General features: G+C 40.9%; 1 protein-coding gene across 1 annotated transcript; it reads left to right on the top strand.

Moving 5' to 3' along the window:
• Nucleotides 1-1829: 1829 nt before the first annotated feature.
• hadhab (hydroxyacyl-CoA dehydrogenase trifunctional multienzyme complex subunit alpha b) lies at nucleotides 1830-24484 on the top strand. The gene is made up of 20 exons (XM_024436959.2): nucleotides 1830-1980; nucleotides 3278-3319; nucleotides 3430-3500; nucleotides 3590-3723; nucleotides 8601-8739; nucleotides 10165-10284; nucleotides 10583-10685; nucleotides 10843-10965; nucleotides 12459-12577; nucleotides 12756-12812; nucleotides 12930-13039; nucleotides 15882-16016; nucleotides 16939-17110; nucleotides 17245-17331; nucleotides 17866-18006; nucleotides 19877-19945; nucleotides 21860-22055; nucleotides 22319-22433; nucleotides 22603-22748; nucleotides 23414-24484. The coding sequence occupies exons 1-20, from the start codon at nucleotides 1914-1916 to the stop codon at nucleotides 23557-23559; spliced, it is 2292 nt and encodes a 763-aa protein (XP_024292727.1). The 5' UTR covers nucleotides 1830-1913; the 3' UTR covers nucleotides 23560-24484.

Below are 24484 nucleotides of genomic sequence, written 5' to 3'. Positions count from 1 at the left end.
CGCAGACGACACCATTCTGTATACTTCTGGCACTTCTTTGGACACTGTGTTACCAAACCTCCAGACAAGCTTCAATGCCATACAACTCTCCTTCCGTGGCCTCCAACTGCTCTTAAATGCAAGTAAAACTAAATGCATGCTCTTCAACTCTTCAAATTGCTGCATGCACCTGCCCACCCGTCCAGCATCACTACTCTGGACTGTTCTGACTTTTACAAATGCCTAGGTGTCTGGTTAGACTGTAAACTCTCCTTCCAGACTCACATTAAGCATCTCCAATCCAAAATTAAATCTAGAATCGGCTTCCTATTTCGCAGCAAAGCATCCTTCACTCATGCTTCCAAACATACTCTTGTAAAACTGACCATCCTACCGATCCTTGATTTCGGCGATGTCGTTTACAAAATAGCCTCCAACACTCTACTCAGAAAATTGGATGCAGTCTATCACAGTGCCATCCGTTTTGTCACCAAAGCCCCATATACTACCCACTATTGCAACCTGTATGCTCTCATTGGCTGGCCCTCGCTTTATATTCGTAACCAAACCCACTGGCTCCAGATCATCTATAAGTCTTTGCTAGGTAAAGCCCCGCCTTATCTCAGATCACTGGTCACCATAGCAGCACCCACCCGTAGCACACGCTCCAGCAGGTATATTTCACTGGTCACCCCCAAAGCCTATTCCTCTTTTGGCCACCTTTCCTTCCAGTTCTCTGCTGCCAATGACTGGAACAAATGACAAAAATCACTGAAGCTGGAGACTCATATCTCCCTCACTAACTTTAAGCATCAGCTGTCAGCTCACAGATCACTCACTGCACCTGTACATAGCCAATCTGTAAATAGCCCATACAACTATCTCATCCCCATATTGTTTTTTGCTCCTTTGCACCCCAGTATCTCTAACTGCACATTCATCTTCTGCACATCTATCACTCCAGTGTTTAAATGCTAAATTGTAATTACTTCGCCACTACGGCCTATTTATTGCCTTAGCTCCCTAATCTTACCTCATTTTCACACACTGTATACAGATTCTTTCCCTATTGTTATTGACTGTACGTTTGTTTATTCCATGTGTAACTCTGCGTTGTTGTTTGTGTCGCCCTGCTTTGCTTTATCTTGGCCAGGTCACAGTTGTAAATGAGAACTTGTTCTCAACTGGCCTATCTGGTTAAATAAAGGTGAAATAAAACAAACAGAGACCATTCTCATCTGTATTAGGATTCTGTTCTCATGGTCTGGATCACCCACCCACTCACAGACCAAGAGGCAAGGACCAAATACCTCCTTTTCTTTATACTGTTATCACTTTGACACTTGCTAAGCAACCGTTTGTAAAATATTAAACACTTTCGTGGGCAAATTTCCCCTTTTTCCATCTGTGAGTAGGAATGTGCGTTTTGGCTCAAGGATCACAACTTGACATAACCACCATAGTGGCCCACTGAGTATAAAGGCAACACTGAGTCCTTTGTACAAATCCACCCATGTCTACTGTCTTCCATAGCACTCCATTAGAAAAGAGCCATTATTATAAGAGCCATTATTATAAGCATACAGTAGGTCCAACGTGCTTTAAAGAGAGAGGGAGAGAGAGAGAGAGAGAGAGAGAGAGACGCTCTAAATAAAAAAAACGGCAGTGAGAATAGTGAGAGCATCCTGACCTATCATTCTCACCAAAACAACTGACATTATGTGAAGCTGATGAACGTCCCATTTGTCAGAACCGCTCATGTTTTCTTGCACATATCAACAATAAGTGTAAAAATGATATGAATATTTTTGACAATATAAATACTTTTATGTCTCGCCTGTCTGCAAGGGGGCACAGCAGATTTTTGTCCCACTTTAGTATGCGTCTTCCGGTTGTCAGCAGTCCGTTTGTTTCGGTGTTCTTGACCTCCCAAGATGGCTGGTGTTCGATCCCTGGGTGCACTCTCCAGAATTACAGCAAAGAGATACAACGTCCTCTCAGGTAAAATTGTGTTGAAATGTGTGGAATTGATTCCAAAGTCATCTGTCTTTCAACGGTTTAGCCATGTTTTGGAAACCCGACGGGTCTCTACTGGAGATGCAGCTAACTTGGCTGGCTGGCTAGCTAGCTACCACTGGTATACTTCTGGCAGCTAGTTAACGTTAGCTTTTAACGCTAGTTAACGCTAGTTTTTCCAGCAACAAAACGTTACTAGACACCTCTAGGTTTAGATACCTATTTGTTATTCATTTAGATGAAGATAACACGTTCAATTGAGTAAACTTTCACCGCCTGAGCAAATTACTTTGCTAGATAGCTTCGTCACATGAATGAAGTTCACTAGCTAACGTTAGCTGGCTAATGTTAGCCTAGTTGGCTAGCTAACTATGATCACTCACTCATCGTCAAGTCAAACTCTTCCTGCAATTTTGTTGTCTAAACACATCTACACTTTACAATAAACGCTTCCATTTGCCATTCATTGTTTAACAAAATATCAACGTGTCCCTGACTGATGGAGTGGTAGCTAGGGAATCTAGGTGAGAGGTCAGTGTCTTGAGGTCAAACCATAGAGCAGGCAGGCAATCTTCATCATCTACACTGAATTTTTTATTTTTTTAAAGAATATTAATATATATATATATGTGTGTGTGTGTGTGTGTGTGTGTGTGTGTGTGTGTGTGTGTGTGTGTGTGTGTGTATATGGTATTCATAATATAAAAGCAACATGTATAGTGTTGGTCCCATGTTTCATGAGCTGAAAAAAAACAACCGAATTCTAATTGGCTGGGGCTGGCTCTCCACTGGGTGGGCCTGGCTGCCAGGAGGGTGGGCCTATGCCCTCCAAGGAAGAAATTACAAATAAATTGTAGACTGCAAATTGACCGCAAGCCCAAACAGATATAATATTAGGACTAAAATGTTACAATTTAAAACCTTACATTTGTATATGATCATGTATCTCTATTATGCGTGGGAATACTTTGGAACAGATTTTTAAAATAAAAATGGATTGGAGCGGATTTCCTTGTTTTTAGTCTTATGTCCATCAAAAAAAATATAAATAAATGTTGCTCAGAACTTGGGGGGGGGGGACATGTCCCTCCCACCATGAGTCTGTCATCAACACTAAATGGGAGTTATCTCACCCCCAGGCTGAGAATAAATAAAGTTTTGCCTTATTTTACTTCCCATACAGAGACACATGTATCACCTAAGATAGATAGCTGTATGTTTTCTTGTTATCTTTTGTAACTAGCTGAATTAAATGTAACCCTTTTCTTTTTTATATTTTTAGATATCTCATGTCGTACCTTTTCAGTTGCACCTGCTATGTCAGGTAAGTTGAAAGACTGGTTAGTGGGATATTAACTAGATTTGATTAGCCTAATAAAAGTATGGAGTTTGTTAATTTCATTTATTTTTGAGATATTCGCTCTCTTTGCACAGCCCGAACCCATGTCAACTATGAAGTCAAAGAGGATGTGGCAGTTATTCGGATGAATGACCCAACTTCCAAAGTAATTTACATAAAGATGATTGCATCTTCCTTTACATTTTTCAATTCATACATGAGACTGAAATCTGAATCTGTCTTTTGTGTCTGCAGGTCAACACTCTGTCGGTCCAAATGCAGAATGAGATGATAGAAGTATTTAATGAGGTCTTGGCCAACGATGCAGTCCAGAGTGCTGTCCTCATCTCCTCCAAGCCTGGTTGCTTCATTGCAGGAGCTGACATCAAGTCAGTCACACCTTTCACATTATATTATAGAAAATATTAGCTTTGGTGACACCTAGGCCTACATGCTGTGTACTCAAAATGCTGAACTCATTCTTGTTTGATGTTCTGATACCTAGGCCTACACAATATTGAAAATGTTGCATTTTAGTCTAGCATAAAGTATTTCAGCACTATGCAAGGTTCTTGGGTACTAGGTTCTAAGTGTTGTGATTAGGGTTGCTAAGGAAGGGTATATTACTTGAAACTCAGTTTTCCAGGTAACTAAGAATTTTGGTTAGCATACCTTTTTATTTTCACCAGATGACATCTATTGGCCTTTTTGAATACTTCAGATTATCACAGGTGTCTGTAATTAAGAACACCTTCCTAATAATAAGTTGCATGTACACCCCCCCCACCCCCAGAACAGCCTCAATTTGTCAGGGCATGGACTCAACAAGATGTCAAGCATTCCACAGGGATGCCGGCCCATGTTGACTCCAATGCTTCCCACAGTTGTCAAGTTGTCTGGATGTCCTTTGGGTGGTGGACCATTCTTGATACACATGGGAAACTGTTGAGTGTGAAAAACCCAGCAGCGTTGCAGTTCTTGACACAAACTGGTGAGCCTGGCACCTACTACCATACCCCGTTCAAAGGCACTTAAATATTTTCTTGTCCGTTCACCCTCTGAATGGCATACATACACAATCCATGTCTCAAGGCTTGTAAATCCTTTAAACTGTCTCCTCCCCTTCATCTACACTGATTTGAAGGGGATTTAACAAGTGACATCAATAAGGGATCATAGCTTTCACCTCACTTCCCAATCTGTTCTTGTTTGTTTATATTAGTACCAGTCAAAGGTTTGGACACCTACTCATGCTAGGGTTTTTCCTTTTAGTTTGACTATTTTCTACGTTGTAGAGTAATAGTGAATACATCAAAACTATGAAATAACACATGGAATCATGTACTAAACAAAAAAATATATATATTTTATATTTGAGTTTCTTCAAAGTAGCCACCCTTTGCCTTGATGGCAGCTTTGCACACGCTTGGCATTCTCTCAACTGGCTTCATGAGGTAGTCACATGGAATGCATTTCAATTAACAGGTGTGCCTTGTTAATTTGTGTAATTTATTTTCCTTCCTAATGCATTTGAGCCAATCTGTTGTGTTGTGATAAGGTAGGGGTGGTGTACAGAAGATAGCCCTATTTGGAAAAAGACCAAGTCCATATTATGGCAAGAACAGCTCAAATAAGCAAAGAGAAACGACAGTCCATCATTACTTTAAGACATGAAGGTCAGTCAATCCGGTAAATTTCAATAAGTTTCTTCAAGCGCTATGATGAAACCGGCTCCCATGAGGACCGCCACAGGAAAGGAAGACCCAGAGTTACCTCTGCTGCACAGGATAAGTTAGTGACCAGCTTCAGAAATTGCAGCCCAAATAAATGCTTTACAGAGTAACAGATGCATCTCAACATCAACTGTTCAGAGTAGACTGCGTGGGTCAGGCATTCATGGTCAAATTGCTGCAAAGAAACCTACTGAAGGACACCAATAATAAGAAGAGACTTGCTTGGGCCAAGAAACACGCGCAATGGACATTAGACCGGTGGAAATCTGTCCTTTGGTCTGTTGAGTCCAAATCTGAGATATTTGGTTCGAACTGCATGTATCTTTGTGAGACGCAGAGTAGGTGAACGGATGATCTCCGCATATGATCTCTGCCTGCAGCATACCACCCTGCATACCACTGCTTGCTTGCTTCTGAAGCTAAGCAGGGTTGGTCCTGGTCAGTCCCTGGATGGGAGACCAGATGCTGCTGGAAGTGGTGTTGGAGGGCCAGTAGGAGGCACTCTTTCCTCTGGTCTAAAAAATATCCCAATGCCCCAGGGCAGTGATTGGGGACACTGCCCAGTGTAGGGTGCCGTCTTTCGGGTGGGACTTTAAACGAGTGTCCTGACTCTCTGACGTCATTAAAGATCCCATGGCACTTATCGTAAGAGTAGGGGTGTTAACCCGGGTGTCCTGGCTAAATTCCCAATTTGGGCCTCAAGTCACCTAATAATCCCCAGTTTACAATTGGCTCATTCATCCCCTCCTCTCCCCTGTAACTATTCCTCAGGTTGTTGCTGTAAATGAGAACGTGTTCTCAGTCAACTTACCTGGAAAAATAACTGATAAATTAAAAAAAAAAGAGGTTCTACTGTGAATCATGGAGGAGGTCTGATGGTGTGGGGGTGCTTTGCTGATGACATTGTCTGCCTTGAATTCTGAATAAATCACACACTTAACCAGCATGACTACCACAGCATTCTGTAGCAAAACGCCATCCCATCTGGAGTGCCCTATCACTTGTTTTTCAACAGGACAATGACCCAAAAAACACATCCAGGCTGTGTAAGGGCTATTTGACCAAGAAGGTGAGTGATGGAGTGTTGCATCAGATGTGGGAACTCCTTCAAGACTGTTGGAAAAGCATTCCAGGTGAAGCTGGTTGAGAGAATGCTAGGAGTGTGCAAAGCTGTCATCAAAGAAAAGGGTGGCTACTTTGAAGAATCTAAAATATATTTAATTTGTTTAACACTTTTTTTGTTTTTGGTTACTACATGATTCCATATGTTATTTCATAGTTTTGATTTCTTTACTATTTTTCTACAATGTAGAAAATAGTAAAAAAATAAAGAGAAATCCTTGAATGAGTAGGTGTGTCCTAACTTTTGACTGGTACTGTATGTATATACACTGCTCAAAAAAATTCAGGGAACACTAAAATAACATCCTAGATCTGAATGAATGAAATATTCTTATTAAATACTTTTTTTCTTTACATAGTTGAATGTGCTGACAACAAAAATCACGTAAAAATTATCAATGGAAATCAAATTTATCAACCCATGGAGGTCTGGATTTGGAGTCTCACACAAAATTAAAGTGGAAACCCACACTACAGGCTGATCCAACTTTGATGTAATGTCCTTAAAACAAGTCAAAATGAGGCTCAGTAGTGTGTGTGTGTGGCCTCCACGTGCCTGTATGACCTTCCTACAACGCCTGGGCATGCTCCTGATGAGGTGGCGGATGGTCTCCTGAGGGATCTCCTCCCAGACCTGGACTAAAGCATCCACCAACTCTTGGACAGTCTGGTGTGGCGTTGGTGGATGGAGCGAGACATGATGTACCAGATGTGCTCAATTGGATTCAGGTCTGAGGACCGGCGGGCCAGTCCATAGCATCAATGCCTTCCTCTTGCAGGAACTGCTGACACACTCCAGCCACATGAGGTCTATCATTGTCTTGCATTAGAAGGAACTCAGGGCCAACCGCACCAGCATATGGTCTCACAAGGGGTCTGAGGATCTCATCTCGGTACCTAATGGCAGTCAGGCTACCTCTGGCGAGCACATGGAGGGCTGTGCGGCCCCCCAAAGAAATGCCACCCCACACCATGACTGACCCACCGCCAAACCAGTCATGCTGGAGGATGTTGCAGGCAGCAGAACGTTCTCCACGGCGTCTCCAGACTCTGTCACGTGCTCAGTGTGAACCTGCTTTCATCTGTGAAGAGCACAGGGCGCCAGTGGCAAATTTGCCAATCTTGGTGTTCTCTGGCAAATGCCAAACGTCCTGCACGGTGTAAGCACAACCCCCCCACCTGTGGATGTCGGGGCCCTCATACCACCCTCATGGAGTCTGTTTCTGACCGTTTGAGCAGATACATGCACATTTGTGGCCTGCTGGAGGTAATTTTGCAGGGCTCTGGCAGTGCTCCTCCTTGCACAAAGGTGGAGGTAGCGGTCCTGCTGCTGGGTTGTTGCCCTCCTACGGTCTCCTCCACGTCTCCTGATGTACTGGCCTGTCTCCTGGTAGCACCTCCATGCTCTGGACACTACGCTGACAGACACAGCAAGCCTTCTGGATGAGCTGCACTACCTGAGCCACTTGTGTGGGTTGTAGACTCCGTCTCATGCTACCACTAGAGTGAAAGCACCGCCAGCATTCAAAAGTGACCAAAACATCAGCCAGGAAGCATAGGAACTGAGAAGTGGTCTGTGGTTACCACCTGCAGAACCACTCCTTTATTGGGGGTGTCTTGCTAATTGCCTATAATTTCCACCTGTTGTCTATTCCATTTGCACAACAGCATGTGAAATTTATTGTCAATCAGTGTTGCTTCCTAAGTGGACAGTTTGATTTCACAGAAGTGTGATTGACTTGGAGTTACATTGTGTTGTTTAAGCGTTCCCTTTCTTTTTTTGAGCAGTGTATTTGTATGTATGTATTTGTGTATGTATGTATGTGTGTGTGTGTGTGTGTGTGTGTGTGTGTGTATATATGATAGATGGCCATGACTCTATGGTGGACTATGTTATACGGCTACTCCTGAGTTACTATTGAGGTGTGGTGTCTTTCTGGCGTCTCTTGACTGCTGTAGCATCACCCAAGTGTGTGCTGCATTATGGCAGTAGTGAAGAGTAGCTAGCTACGAGTCCAGTTGCTAGTACGGAATTCTAACTTAATAATTCTACTACGAAGCCACAGACTGCATGGATGGTGCTGCCTGTCTGCTCCCAGCTTATCCTTTGACCACCTCCCTCCGCTGACATCAATCAAGCCATGAACTTTATCAACCTTTAGTCTCTTGACCGTCTATCTACTCATGATTGTTGTTTTTAAATGGCTTGTTTTAAAAAAAATATTTTGCTTTACAGCGCTCTGAGATTTATTTATGTAATTAATAGCGCTATTATCCAAGTTACTATAGATGACCAAAATTACAGAAGATTCCGCTAACTTTTCTAAGTTAACGGTAGCTTTGCAACCCTAACTCTTATCCCCCCCCACCCCTCTTATCCCCACACACACTCCCTCTTCTCTCCTTTGCAGCATGATCCAGGCCTGTAACACCTCAGAAGAGGTCACAAAGCTTTCTCAGGAGGGACAGAAGATGTTTGCGAGGATTGAAAATTCTCCCAAACCTATTGTTGCAGCCATCAATGGCCCCTGCTTAGGAGGAGGCTTAGAGGTGAGCAAAGTGGCTACCATTACACTGTTTTGTTGTAATAGCAGTGCTTAATTTGGAAATGGGGAGATGACGGAACCAAAAGTGAGTCCAAGAGGGTGGTGACCTGGGGGGCTCTGAGGTACCGGAACACACGAATGACAGGCTACTTTGACACTGACAATCTGAGATCAATAAAAAAACGACCTTGTCTTGAATCCATCAATAGTGTAGGCCTAGGTGTATGGCGACACATGTTGTACAATATAAAGAGGAAATTATAGTCCTAAAAAAGCTTTCCAGTTTCACTGACTCACCCAATGATGTGCAGCTCACTCACTGGCGATTGGCTGATGCGCTTGTGCCAAAAGCTTATCTCTCTTTTACTTTGAATGATCAGCATTGTTTTACAATAGGCCTATTTGGAAGTTGATGACTTAGTAGCCTACAGACAGATAAGTCTTCTCTTTTCAGCAGGATCCATTGGCTTTTTAACCTGTCCTCCCCTAGCGATTCTATTTGAAATATTGGCCTGTTTTCCCTACATGATGTTCACTGACAGATTTGCCGCACGTTCACGACTGTAGACATGCCTTGTGACTGAGCTACACACAATCCACAGCTGGACTATTTAATAAAATTATTACCTTTCTTTTCTTTTTTTCAATTCTCCGTGGCTAAATTATAGGCCTACTCCTGGTGTAGTATTCTGAATTATTACATTTCTTTCTGAACAGACAGCAGTAATTCTATATCTTTGGCAAATGTATTTCAATTTATCAGTGGTGCTGCAGCACCCTTCCCACAGCTATGATTCTAATAAGGAAAAAATAAAGTGGAGAGATGAGTTGCAGGCTTATGTCTAATCAGAGCTGGGAGAGAGATCCTAGAAAGACTTGTCTCTCATCTTTATTTAACTAGGCAAGTCAGTTAAGAACAAATTTCTTATTTTCACCTCAGCAAGAGCCACGAGTTGGTCTCTAGGCTACAATGTTGTGCAAACCATAAACCCGGTCCGGCCAACCCAAATCAATTCTTACAATATCGGGCACTATTTCACATTACGTTTTTTTTTTACGGGGCATGAGAACTACAGAGAAGTCAACTTGAATTAACTGTGATTGCTTTTATTTGAATTTTTACATTGCAAACAAACAAAAATAATAATAATCATGCCACGAGAGGTACTGGATCCTGGGAAATGGGTTCCGGACGGAAACAGTCAAACAGAGGCGCCAGATCCAGTTACGGCAGATAGGAAATTGATTTATCGCCGTGAGCATCAGGAATACAAAATGTACATAGATGGGACAAAGGTCAATAACATACAGACATTAAGTCCTAAGGTACATTAAATTATTCTCATTTAACAAGACCAATTTGAGTTTAGTTCCTTTTTCCCCAAGTTGTTATTTTCTAAATGCAATGTTTAATGTGTTGTGTGTTTAGTTTGCCATCGCCTGTCAGTATAGAGTTGCTACTAAGAGCAAAAAGACTGTCCTTGGTACTCCTGAGGTGATGCTTGGTCTTCTCCCTGGAGCTGGTGGAACACAGAGACTCCCTAAAATGGTCAGTATCTGGGGAAATACTTTATAAATCCATAAACTGTACCTGAATAGCACAGTAACTTTGATCTACAATAGTATTTCAGAGTGATATTAGTGCAATGCAACAGCAAATCATAGTTGCTACAGTACACACACTGACAACTGCAGAGGGCTTCAGTATTCTTAAGTTGATCAGCTTTGCAGCACTGATTTTGCCTGTTGTAGCAGTGTTTGATTTTCTTGATTTGTGGTCAGCAGATTAAAAAAAATGTTATTTTTATTTAATGGAATGTTGTCATAAATATCAATGTTGTCTTCAGGTGGGTATTCCCGGTGCCTTTGACATGATGCTGACAGGAAGAAACATCAGGGCAGACAAAGCCAAGAAGATGGGTCTGGTCCACCAGCTAGTGGACCCACTAGGTATAGTAATCTCTCAATTAATTTTAATCAATATTATAGTAAATAAATGTTTATTGATGAAATGTTCATTGAGATTCTTTGTTCTTTTTTTTACGGGTCAGGTACTTTCAGGTCCGGTGTCTAAATGCTTCTAATTTATGCCCTTTTGATATTCCAGGACCTGGATTGAAGAGTCCAGAGGAGAGGACCATTGAGTACCTGGAGGAGGTTGCCATACAGTGTGCCAAAGGAATCGTCAACAAGAAGATCTCTCTCACCAAGGAGAAAGGCATGATGCAGAGTAAGTATTAGACCCAAATACAATGTAGATATACATGGCACTTAGTATAGAGCCCAAAAACAAAGGCTCATGCCAAGAATGACTTACTATACAGTTGTGGCCAAATATATTGGCACCCTTCTTAAATAATTCTCTATTTCTTGTAAAATAAATTGAAATAAAAAATCCACACCTTGTTACTGGATTTTCAACATTGCAGAACCAATGTTTTTGTTAACTTAAAGGTGCAATATGCAGAAATCGCTCTGCCATTTCCTTATTGCTAAAACTCTAATATTTCGCCTAATTTCAGTATATGACAAAACAAGCCACCAAAGTGTAGAGAATCATTGTACCATCTAAACCGCTCTGAAATATCTTTTCAATTACCACAAATATTGTATTTTCAGCTGTTTGAAGCTGGTGTACAAAACCAAAAGTAAAGACACAAAAAAACTTATGAACAGGAAGCATAGAAATGGCACGCACAGAACAGATCTACTGCTTCTTAGACATGCTTTCAATGAGAATTACAGATCTGTAACTTGCATTTCTATGTTAATTTGGTTGATCCCTTAAAAAGTTACACATTGCAGCATTAAGTTTATCATTTTAATTTAGAAAATAAAGACAAATGGCAAGGACAAAATTATTGGCACCCCGGAGCTAGAGTACTTGTTTAATCAGCCTTTGGCCAAGATGACTGCAGACAAACGCTTTAAAAAAAAAAAAAAAAAAAATTTATTTTTATAAATCACGGAGCTGATCTGTGTTACCAAAGAGCTCTAATTTTGTTTAATTGGTCAAATTGCTAATAGAAGGGTGGAGCAAACTCGATAATGGATGTGAGAAGCACCTGTCGGGGGTTATCTTTGCCAAAGGCTATAGAAGCAAGTGCTAGCTCTGGGATGTCAACAATTTTGTTCATGCCAATTGTTTTTATTTTCTAAATCAAAATTGTAAACTAAAAGCTGCAATATGTAACGTTTTGGGCAACCGGACCAAATTCACATAGAAATGTGAGTTTTAGATCTGTTTTAAGAAGAGTTGATCTCTTCTATGTGGACTATTTCTATGCTTCCCGTTCTTAAGTTAAGTTTTTGAATCTTTTACTTTTGGTTTTGTACACCGGCTTCAAACAGCTTGAATATACAATATTTTTGGTAATGGAAAATATATTTCACTGTGGTTTAGGATGGTACAATGATTCTCTACATTATATTTGCTTATTTTGTCACAAACTGAAGTTAGGCAAATTATTCTAATTTTAGCAAATGGCGGAGCGATTTCTGCATAGTGCTCCTTTTTAAGTTGACAAAAATACAATTTGTCCTGTAATGTTGGAAAGTTTTTAAACTTAATTTAGAAGAAATGGGGAATTTGGCCACACCTCTGTATATAATCTACATAAAACAAAGGCAGGCTTTTTAAATGTAGGCCTCTCATGGTTGTTGTTTTCCAACCTTGCCATATGTTACCATCACCTTGTTTTCTTTTCACTCCTTCCTCTGCAGAAGTCCAAGATTATGTAATGGGCATTGAGTTTGTGCGGCAACAGATCTACAAAACTGTCACAGCCAAAGTCATGAAGATGAGCAAGGGACTGTATCCTGCCCCCTTGAAAATCATTGAGGTAGGAGGAATTTGTCATTTACTTAATCATTCAATAATGATGAGGATGATTTTAGTGAGATAATGATATGAAGTGGCTGTTTTTGAAAGTAGATGCAGAGCTCCAGAATGGGTTCACTCACACCTTGGTTTTCTTAAAAGACACTTAGGACTTCTCATTCCCCTTTCTCCCCCGTCAGAGTGTGAAGGCTGGCTTGGAGCAGGGCCCAGATTCTGGCTATTTGGCGGAAGCACAGGTGAGAGAATATACATTGAATTAGATTGATTATGAATACTGTAAAAATGCATAATGTTCTTATCAATAAGTTGAATGGTTTTGTATGAAACATTTTACAATTATTATTTTGTTACAGAACTTTGGCAAACTGGCAATGACCTCTGAATCAAATGCGCTGATTGGCCTTTACCACGGCCAAGTGGCATGCAAGAAGAACCGCTTTGGAGTCCCTGAGAGACCTGTGAAGTAAGTGATGACCTTTGACCCAAAACTAGTTAAATGGCTATATTTTGGTTTTAATTAGTGAGAAATGCAAATTATATTAGAATACTGATCAGACGCAGCTCTGAGATCTCTGGAGCTCAAAACATTTATGCTGATAGGTTATGCCATTAACCTTTAACCCCTTACACTTGTGGGAATTAGCCTATATGGATAGGGCGAAATAGAAGTTTTCCTTACAGAAGAAATATGGAATGCATAACCATGGTAGCAATGAAGAGGGAACAGTTTGGAGATGATTGAAAAATTATTAGACTAAAGGGGAGGACAAAATGTTAATCTGACATAAGACTGAATACATTTTATGTGCATTTTACATTTATTGTACTTTTCATTGACACCCCTCCCCCATCACTCTCCTTCTTGGTCAAATAGCCCTCACACAGCCTGGAGGTGCGTTTTGGGTCATTGTCCTGTTGGAAAAACAAATGATAATCCCACTAAGCGCAAACCAGATGGATGGGGTAGCGCTGCAGAATGCTGTGGTAGACATGCTGGTTAAGTGTGCCTTGAATTCTAAATAAATCAGTGTCACCAGCAAAGCACCATCACACCACCTCTGTGCTTTACGGTGGGAACCACACATGTGGAGATCATCTGTTCACCTACTCTGCGTCTCACCAAGAGACAGCGTTTGGAACCAAAAATCTCAAGTTTGGACTCATCAGAACAAAGGACAGATTTCCAACGGTCTAATGTCCATTGCTCGTGTTTCTTGGCCCAAGCAAGTTTCTTCTTATTGGTGTCCTTTAGTAGTGGTTTATTTCCCACCATTTGACCACGAAGGCCTGATTTACGCAGTCTCCTCTGAACAGTTGATGTGTCTGTTACTTGAACTCTAAAGCATTCGTTTGGGATGCAATTTCTGAGGCTGGTAACTAATGTACTTACCCTCTGCAGCAGAGGTAACTCTAGGTTTTCCTTTTCTGTGGCGGTCCTCATGAGAGCTAGTTTAATCATAGTGCTTGATGGGTTTTTGCGACTGCACTTGAAGAAACTTTCAAAGTTCTTGAAATTTACTGGATTGACTGACCTTCATGTCTTAAAGTAATGATGGACTGTCGTTTCTCTTTTCTTATTTGAGCAGTACTTGCCATAATATGGACTTGGTATTTTACCAAATAGCCCCATCTTCTGTATACCATCCCTACCTTGTCACAACACAACTGATTGTCTCAAACGCATTAAGGAAAGAAATTCCACAAATGAACTTTTAACAAGGCACAGCTGTTAATTAAAATGCGTTCCTCATGAAATTTGTTGAGAGAATGCCAAGAATGTGCAAAGCTGTCATGAAGGCCAAGGGTGAAGAAAAAAAACACTTTTTTTAGTTAGTACATGATTCCATATGTGTTATTTCCTTGTTATTATTCTACAATGTAGAAAAATGTAAAAAGAAAAATCCTGGAATGAGTAGGTGTCAACTTTTGACTGGTACTAAAATATATATATATTACCACCACCGTTCAAAAGTTTGGGGTCACTTAGAAATGTCTGTGTGTTCCATGAAAATATGCATGAAATGAGTTGCAAAATTAATAGGAAATATAGTCAAGACTATATTTGAAATAATTCTGTCCTTCAAACTTCGCTTTCGTCAAAGAATCCTCCATTTGCCGCAATTACAGCCTTGCAGACCTTTGGCATTCTAGTTGTCAATTTGTTGAGGTAATCTGAAGAGATTTCACCTCATGCTTCCTGAAGCACCTCCCAGAAGTTGGATTGGCTTGATGGGCACTTCTTATGTACCATATGGTCAAGCTGCTTCCACAACAGCTCAATAGGGTTGAGATCCAGTGACTGTGCTGGCCACTCTGTCCAGTGTGTCTGTTATTTTGCCCATCTTAATCTTTTCTTCTTATTGGCCAGTCTGAGATATGACTTTTTCTTTGCAACGCTGCCTAGAAGGCCAGCATCCCGGAGTCGCCTCTTCAATGTTGATGTTGAGACTAGTGTTTTGCGGGTACTATTTAATGAATCTGCCAGTTGAGGACTTGTGAGGCGTCAGTTTCTCAAACTAGACACTCTAATGTACTTGTCCTCTTGCTCAGTTGTGCACCGGGGCCTCCCACTCCTCTTTCTATTCTGGTTAGAGCCAGTTTGCGCTGTTCTGTGAAGGGAGTAATACACAGTGTTGTATGAAATCTTCAGTTTCTTGGCAATTTCTCGCATGAAATAGCCTTCATTTCTCAGAACAAGAATAATTTTGATCCTGTAATCGAACCCACAAATACTTATGCTCCAGATACTCAACTAGTCTAAGGATGGCCAGTTTTATTGCTTCTTTAATCAGAACAAGAGTTTCCAGCTGTGCTAACATAATTGCAAAGGGGTTTTCTAATGATCAATTAGCCTTTTAAAATGATGAACTTCGATTAGCTAACACAATGTGCCATTAGAACACAGGAGTGATGGTTGCTGATAGTGGGCCACTGTACACCTATGTAGATATTCAATAAAAAATCTGCCATTTCCAGCAACAGAAGTCATTTACAACATTAACCATGTCTACACTATTTCTGATTAAATTGATGTAATTTTAATGGACAAAAAATGATTTGCTTTTCTTTCAAAAACAAGGACATTTCTAAGTGACCCCAAACTTTTGAACGGTAGTGTATACTAAATAAATAAATCTTGTTCAACCAACAGCCTAATGACTGAACAGTCGACTAATTGGGGTCAGCCCTAGTAAAGAGTTAACATGGTAACTGGAAATATAGTAATTTCAAAAATCCTCCTTGGTGGACAATCATTTCAATCTATTGTATTCTAACCATGTGTTTCTTCATCCCTGATCCACTAGGAACCTGGCCATCTTGGGAGCAGGTCTGATGGGTGCAGGCATTGCCCAGGTGACTGTGGACAAGGGCATTCACACTGTCCTGAAAGACACCACAGTGGAGGGCCTGAGCAGGGGCCAGCAGCAGGTCTACAAAGGGTGGGTTTACCAGAGAGCGATAGGTCACTGCTAACTAGCTATCGATTCTACATCGGCTACACAATGTCCTGGTTGTCTGGCATATGGGGTCACAGACAGGACGGTTGCAGTTAAAACTCATAGAAATGGTTTCCTACAGAAACATCTGGTCTTGGACTAAGAAGCATTTTTATTGGAGATTCTCTTTTTTTTTTTTTTGCACAGGACTATGCTTAATCTGTGTCTGGGGAACCGGCCATAGTTCACCAAAATTACATCATAGTTTCGTACTCTGTATTACATCATACTTTCGTACTCGTACTCGTACAGCAATCCATGCTTTGGTATAGTTTCCCTGGCACGGTTTCCACATGCTTATGTTTTAGTAATTGTGGCATATGTTTGCATTTTTCACTTATAATGTTACAATTATTTGACATTGAGCTTCACAATCAATTTTAGATACTTTTGGATGATTTGGACATGTGAAAAATGCTAGTATCCTTCACATGACTTGAATGGGATTTGTGCCACAAATGCTAAATGGTTAGCATGTGGATACAGTGCCAGGGAAACTAAACTAAAGCATGAAATGCTGTCATACCTTGTCTATAGACTGCTTAGAGGGTAAGGAAACCAATGTGTCATTTGGGTGAACTATTACGTTTTACATGAGCAATTAGCCTTCCTGGGCACATCAACAGATTTTTCACCTAGTGAAAAACTACTGTCCCAAAGCGCTTAAATGGTAGGCTACCTGTCACCCGGTTCCCTATCCCTTTAAAGCATAGTTGTAGTTGTTGAAGGGACTAAATGAATGTTGTTGAACCTGCCCTAATCACTCTTGACAGACTGTTAACATAAAATGTAAATCGGCTAACTGACGCACACGAGATTTGGTTCTAGGTCCTGAGAATAAACCTGCCCTCACTTTCCTCACCAGCCTCAATGACAAAACCAAAAAGAAAACCATCACGTCATTTGAGAGGGACTTCACATTGGCCAGCTTAACTGGCCAGTTGGACTACAGCGGCTTTGAGAAGGCTGACATGGTCATAGAAGCTGTGTTTGAGGACCTCAACATCAAACACAGAGTCATCAAGGAGGTGGAAGCTGTGAGTAGCACTGAATGTTAAAATCAGCGCTGTGTTCATTAGGGCACGGAACAGAACGCGTTTTCTCACAACACGAATAAGCATTTCTTATTGGACAAGATGTTTGTTCTAAATGAACTTTTGTTTGATCGCAGGTGATCCCCCCTCACTGTATATTTGCTACCAACACATCTGCTCTCCCCATCAAAGATATCGCTGCTGCTAGCATTAGGCCAGAAAAGGTATGTTTACTTAAGAGTTCAATGGGGTTAACATTCCTGTTTAACAAAAGGCTGTCCCTTATGGATCCCGTTGTCTACAATAACCTCTCTACATGTGTTGTGTGGTTGGGGCTGGGTACTGTGAGAGCAAAAAAAAAGTTGTTGCCGTCTCTGTATAAGTAAGCAAGCTTTGGACGAGTAAGCCTTGTCTGAATCAGTACCGCCAATAGGGACAGGAGCTTGTCTCCTGTTTCTGTATTGTAGGCAAGGTTTTAAATTAACCCTTTATTGGTAGCACATGAAAATTGATTGAGATACTGCCTATATAAATTCTAGCTGCTTTTGAAGCACATGTTGTGCCCTAGAAACTAATATGTAACACTGTAAAGACATTTTGTTTATTATAAAAGCTCAAATGTTGATACGAATACCCGTCATCGAAATTACAAAGTCATTTGTGGAGTATTAGGTTTCTAGATTGTTTAAAAGCACGAGTTGGTTCTTTGTATAATGGATACATGTAAATAAAGTTCTATTGTATTTTCTATCGTGTAGGTGATTGGCATGCACTACTTCTCTCCAGTGGACAAGATGCAGCTGTTGGAGATCATCACTACAGATAAGACCTCTAAAGACACCACTGCCTCTGCTGTAGCTGTAGGCCTGAAGCAGGGCAAAGTTATCATTGTTGTCGGGGTGAGTGAGCTTCTGCTCATTGCTTACTTCCGGTATTCTCCCTAAGTGTGTTGATAAGCATAATGATGCTAATACATGGATTTTATATATATATATATATATATATATATATATATACATACATACATACATACATACATACATACATACATACATACATACATACATACATACATACATACATACATACATACATACATACATGTACAGTGGGGCAAAAAGGTATTTAGTCAGCTACCAATTGTGCAAGTTCTCCCACTTAAAAAGATGAGAGGCCTGTAATTTTCATCATGGGTACACTTCAACTATGACAGACAAATGAGAAGAAGAAAACATCTAGAAAATCACATTGTAGGATTTTTTAAATGAATTTATTTGCAAATTATGGTGGAAAATAAGTATTTTGTCACCTACAAACAAGCAAGATTTCTGGCTCTCACAGACCTGTAACTTTGTCTTTAAGAGGCTCCTCTGTCCTCCACTCGTTACCTGTATTAATGGCACCTGTTTGAACTTGTTATCATTATAAAAGACACCTGTCCACAACCTCAAACAGTCACACTCCAAACTCCACTATGGCCAAGACCAAAGAGCTGTCAAAGGACACCAGAAACAAAATTGTAGACCTGCACCAGGATGGGAAGACTGAATCTGCAATAGGTAAGCAGCTTGGTTTGAAGAAATCAACTGTGGGAGCAATTATTAGGAAATGGAAGACATACAACACCACTGATAATCTCCCTCGATCTGGGGCTCCACGCAAGATCTCACCCCGTGGGGTCAAAATGATCACAAGAACGGTGAGCAAAAATCCCAGAACCATACGGGGGGACCTAGTGAATGACCTGCAGAGAGCTGGGACCAAAGTAACAAAGCCTACCATCAGTAACACACTATGCCGCCAGGGACTCAAATCCTGCAGTGCCAGACGTGTCCCCCTGCTTAAGCCAGTACATGTCCAGGCCCGTCTGAAGTTTGCTAGAGAGCATTTGGATGATCCAGAAGAAGATTGGGAGAATGTCATATGGTCAGATGAAACCAAAATATAACTTTTTGGTTAAAAACTCAACTCGTCGGGTTTGGAGGACAAAGAATGCTGAGTTGCATCCAAAGAACACCATACCTACTGTGAAGTATGGGGGTGGAAACATCATGTTTTGGGGCTGTTTTTCTGCAAAGGGACCAGGACGACTGATCCGTGTAAAGGAAAGAATGAATGGGGCCATGTATCGTGAGATTTTGAGTGAAAACCTCCTTCCATCAGCAAGGGCATTGAAGATGAAGCATGGCTGGGTCTTTCAGCATGACAATGATCCCAAACACACTGCCCGGGCAACGAAGGAGTGGCTTCGTAAGAAGCATTTCAAGGTCCTGGAGTGGCCTAGCCAGTCTCCAGATCTCAACCCCATAGAAAATCTTTGGAGGGAGTTGAAAGTTCGTGTTGCCCAGCAACAGCCCCAAAACATCACTGCTCTAGAGGAGATCTGCATGGAGGAATGGGCCAAAATACCAGCAACAGTGTGTGAAAACCTTGTGAAGACTTACAGAAAACGTTTGATCTCTGTTATTGTCAACAAAGGGTATATAACAAACTATTGAGAAACTTTTGTTATTGACCAAATACTTATTTTCCACCATAATTTGCAAATAAATTCATTAAAAATCCTACAATGTGATTTTCTGGATTTGTTTTTTTTTTCATTTTGTCTGTCATAGTTGAAGTGTACCTATGATGAAAATTACAGGCCTCTCATCTTTTTAAGTGTGAAAACTTGCACAATTGGTGGCTGACTAAATACTTTTTTGCCCCACTGTATACATATGTGTGTGCTTTTCATGGGCCCATAATCATTTGTGTTGTTGTTTGCAGGATGGACCTGGGTTCTACACCACCAGGTGTCTTGCTCCTATGTTAGCTGAGGCAGTGAGACTCCTACAGGTTAGTGTTATTACACACACACACACACACACACACACACACACACACACACACACACTGGACATGTCCGAATGCCCATAGTAGCGTACAACATACTTCATCTGCATACTATGTATTCATCGTCGCATACTATTTAGCATGTACCATTTAGTAGAAAGTGTGCAGTATGCGACGGCCAAAACGCAGTAGCGGCTCCTAACTGGCTTAGTAGGTGGCGCGGGGCCGAGTGCAGGTCGATTTTTCCAAATTGAACAGACCTGCATCGCATTAACCAGCCTGATAACAGCTCATTTGCAATTCGATTAATTTCTCTAAACTCTGAATAGAATAGCAATGGTTATACACCTTCTCGGGCTGGTTATAGACAGACTATCACATTCGCCCTATAATTAAATGGTTAGCCTAGCTTACAAAACTAGATAAATCCATATGTTGAAATCAAAAGGCCTGATTAACATGACATCAATAACGTATCCACACACCGAGTCCCCGGTACCGACAAATTCAGAAATCAAAAGATGGTTTAGTAATTACTTTAAAAGCTCTGAGGAAGGCCAAGAAACACTTTTCAATAAGAAAACAGAAATCCACTTTGGTCACAAAAAAAAGCCAGCTCTTCATTTGAACAGTACTTAAGTAAAAATACGTTAAAGTACTACTTAAGTAGTTTAAAAAAAATATATATATATATTTATTTTACCCTTTTTCGTGGTATCCAATTATTAGTAGTTACTGTCTTGTCTCAACGCTACAACTCCCGTACGGCTCGGGAGAGACGAAGGTCGAAAGCCAATGTGTCGGAGGAAACACCATGCACCTGGCGACCTGGTTAGCGTGCACTGCGCCCGGCCCGCCACAGGAGTTGCTAGTGCGCAATGAGACAAGGATATCCCTACTGGCCAAACCCTCCCTAACTCGGACGACGCTAGGCCAATTGTGCGTCGCCCCATAGACCTCCCGGTTGTGGCGGGCTGTGACAGAGCCTGGGCTTTACTCGTCACATTTTCTCCTGACACCCAAAAGTACTTGTTACATTTTGAATGTTTAGCCGGACAGGAAAATTGACTAATTCACGCACGTATCGAGAACATCCCTGTTCATCCCTACTGCCTCTGATCTGGCAGACTCATTAAACACAAATGCTTTGTTTGTAAATTATGTCTGAGTGTTGAACTATGCCCCTGGCTATCTGTAAATACATTTTTAAAAAACAAGAAAATCGAGTCTGGTTTGCTTAATATAAGAAATGTTTAATGATTTTTACCTTTTAATACTTAAGTATATTTCAAACCAAATTCCTCAAGTAGTATTTTGCTGGGTTACTTTCACTTGACTCATTTTCTTTGAAGGTGTCTTTACTTTTACTCAAGTATGAAAATTGGGTCCTTTTTCCACCACTGTTTGAACACCACCGCAGAAGCTTCTCTATTTGGCATCTTCCCAATTTAAGTAGCCTAGTTTGGTTGTTTAGCTACTTGAAGAGAATTAGGCCCTATCACTCGAAGCCCACCTCTTCCACTGCATTGTAGAAGTGTGCATTGAATTTATTATTTTATTTATTCACACACTATAAAACGTTCCATTTTTGCATACTGAGAATTTGTAAAGCGTGATTGCGTTGTTTCACGTTATTGGTTAATTTCGGTAGCACATCACCATATCAGATGATCATGTTGTCATAGTCCAAATGAATATGACATCAGGGCATTTAAAATATACTTCATTATCACAATGTGAAAACACATTTTTCCCCCTCATATTCAAACAGCCTATTATTTAAGATGCAAGTATGGGTATTCGGAAACGGACACTCTGTTGTCATATACAATGTTGAATTGGAGGGGGTATTTCATGCATCCCAATAATAACAATTAAAAAAGATACACCTGTATGTTGGGCTGTGTGTGTTCTCAGGAGGGAGTTGACCCCAAGAAGCTAGATGCCCTGACCACAGGCTTTGGGTTCCCAGTGGGTGCTGCTACACTGGCTGACGAGGTGGGCATTGACGTGGCTGCCCATGTAGCTGAGGACCTGGGTAAAGCATTCGGATCGAGGTTCGGAGGTGGAAACGTTGAGGTGCTGAAGACTATGGTGGAGAAAGGATTCAAGGGTAAATTATCTTGTTTGTAGGACGTCGAGACAAAGACTCTTTTCTTAATCAATATTTCCTCGACTCTTTGCATCCTCACCTTGCCTCTTTATCAAGATGCGTTGGGGAGGGACTTTGAATATTGTTGTCCTTTGAGGTTTGAGGAGGCAAGGAGAGCGAGGATGTGTGGAATTGAAGAAAAATGTAGAGTGGCAAATGATATAATGGGAAATGCATGGTCATCATCATTGGTATATCTCATACCCAGTTAATTTAATCAACAGGCCGCAAATCAGGGAAGGGCTGCTACGTCTATACACCGGGACTCAAAAGCAAAGACGTCAACCCCGATATTGAAGACGTCTTGGGGAAATATAAACTGACACCAAATCCGTTAGTGTGAGTAGTAACCACTGGGGAAATGTCTCCTCTAAAGCAAGTTAAAGTACATTGAATGCATGAATTTTATTTTTTATTTTTACCTTTTGCATTTGCTAGCTGTTACCAACGGAGCCATATAGGATCATACACATCACCACTTAACCCTGTCTGTATCTTCTCTCTCCAGGTCTTCAGACTCTGATGTCCAGTACCGTCTGGTCTCTCGGTTCGTCAACGAAGCAGTTATGTGTCTGCAGGAGGGGATCCTGAACGGCCCTGTGGAGGGAGACATAGGAGCTGTGTTTGGTCTGGGATTCCCCCCTTGCCTTGGAGGTGGGTGTTCACTCCATACCAGGGGTATTCATATGTTATGAGCCTGGCGGTCCGGACAGAGTACTGCTGGTTTTCTGTTCTATATAATTAATTCTGATAATTAACTGCCCCCAAATTAGTGTCCCAGGTCTAAATCAGTCCCTGACTAAAAGGACAAGAATGAAAATCAGCAGTGGAACTGAACTCGAGGTCTAGATTTGAATATTCCTGCTTTATACTATGCTATATACCACTTATAGTACAGTGAGTGTGTACATGTTTAGTATGTGTATCTAATCCCTGTTGGAATTGAACACATTACCTAACACCATGCTTTTACCAGCTGAGCCACACACACAGGGTGATCACATGACATGAGCATCAACCAGTTTAGTGTTGTATGTGGTGTTGAACTCTTTTCAGGTTTAACAGTAGGCAGATAGCCTTTTGTTGTGCTACAATTAGGAGTGTTATTGTACCTTCTCTTTGACCTTCCCTGTTTAGTTATTTTCCAGTTTGTGGAGCCGTACTTGACTAAAATAATTTCACTGTCCAATTTGAGTATTTCAGACTGAGCTATCAGATATGCCTATATTATTATAAAATGCTTTCATCATGGGATGACGCTTTTAAAAGGAATCCTACTAACCATGTATCAACCTTCACTTTAAACCTTCTCTGTTCAGGTCCTTTCCGGTTTGTGGATACCTTTGGTGCCAACAAGCTAGTAGAGAAGATGAAGAGGTATGAGGAGGTTTATGGTAACCACTTTACCCCCTGTCAGCTACTGCTGGATCACGCCAAGGACTCCAGCAAGAGATTCCACAAGTGACTTTCCTCATCACCATGTATCACTACCACCTAATAGCAGGCTGCCATTAGAATGGGCCTAGGCCGTATATTTGTCTGTTAAAGAAATAAGCCCTGAGTTTAAAGAGATGGTTCGGCAATGAAACCCTTTATCTCCTTCCCCAGAGTCAGATTACCTCGTGAAAACCATATGCAAACTATTTTTGAGCAAAGACTGAATGTAAGCTAACGCTAGTTAGCATTGGCTCGCGAAACTACCTCTAACTTCCCTCATTCTGGACGCAGAGACATACAAATTCTATCCACAAGTTCATCGGACTTTGGGGACATTGATAAAGGGCTTCATTGCCAAAATTCTGAACTATCCCTTTAAGTTAAAGTTTGGGTTGCAGAAGAGAAATCATGAAAGTGGCCTGTTTTTACAAATCACTAAACAAAATAAATGTTTTCAAGTTGTAGTCAGAGATTTCAGAATTCATGACTAACAGGAATCTATTTTTTATGGTTTGGTTGTTTTTTTGTATTTTCTGAACATTTTTGACGGTTTCCTTTTTGATAATATTCTACTGTAATATCCATCTGAGGCAGGAGTAGACCCAAGGGGAATCTTAATCTTCTCACAATGCAAATGAAATTCATGGCTACATCCCAAATGGCAACATATTCCCAATGTAGTGCACAACTTTTGATCAGAGCCCTATGGGGCCCTGGTCTATGAGTGCACTATAAAGGGAATAGGGTGCCATTTCAGCCTTCATAAGTGATTGGTCTTGTCCTACACTTCTTGGCTTGTTCATGTTTTATTGATTGTCATCTACTAATGAGGTAAACATTTTTATATGTATTTTTTTTAATACATTTATCAAGGTCTTTATTCCATGGTTTGGGCAGTGATTGTATGAATATTTAGAGTCAGTAAATTAATAAATAATCATGCTGAAGTCAAA

The sequence above is a fragment of the Oncorhynchus tshawytscha genome, linkage group LG11, assembly GCF_018296145.1.
Source record: "Oncorhynchus tshawytscha isolate Ot180627B linkage group LG11, Otsh_v2.0, whole genome shotgun sequence".
Classification (NCBI taxonomy): domain Eukaryota; kingdom Metazoa; phylum Chordata; class Actinopteri; order Salmoniformes; family Salmonidae; genus Oncorhynchus; species Oncorhynchus tshawytscha.
Note: the sequence above shows the minus strand (reverse complement) of the source record. Positions and strands in the feature narration are given on the sequence as shown.

Excerpts from the sequence above, each read along its gene's own strand:
- hadhab (XM_024436959.2), top strand. The coding sequence starts at position 1,914 with ATGGCTGGTGTTCGATCCCTGGGTGCACTCTCCAGAATTACAGCAAAG. Across the intron at positions 10,285-10,582 it reads CACAGAGACTCCCTAAAATG|GTGGGTATTCCCGGTGCCTT; the intron begins GTCAGTATCTGG and ends TGTTGTCTTCAG. Across the intron at positions 22,434-22,602 it reads CTGACACCAAATCCGTTAGT|GTCTTCAGACTCTGATGTCC; the intron begins GTGAGTAGTAAC and ends TTCTCTCTCCAG.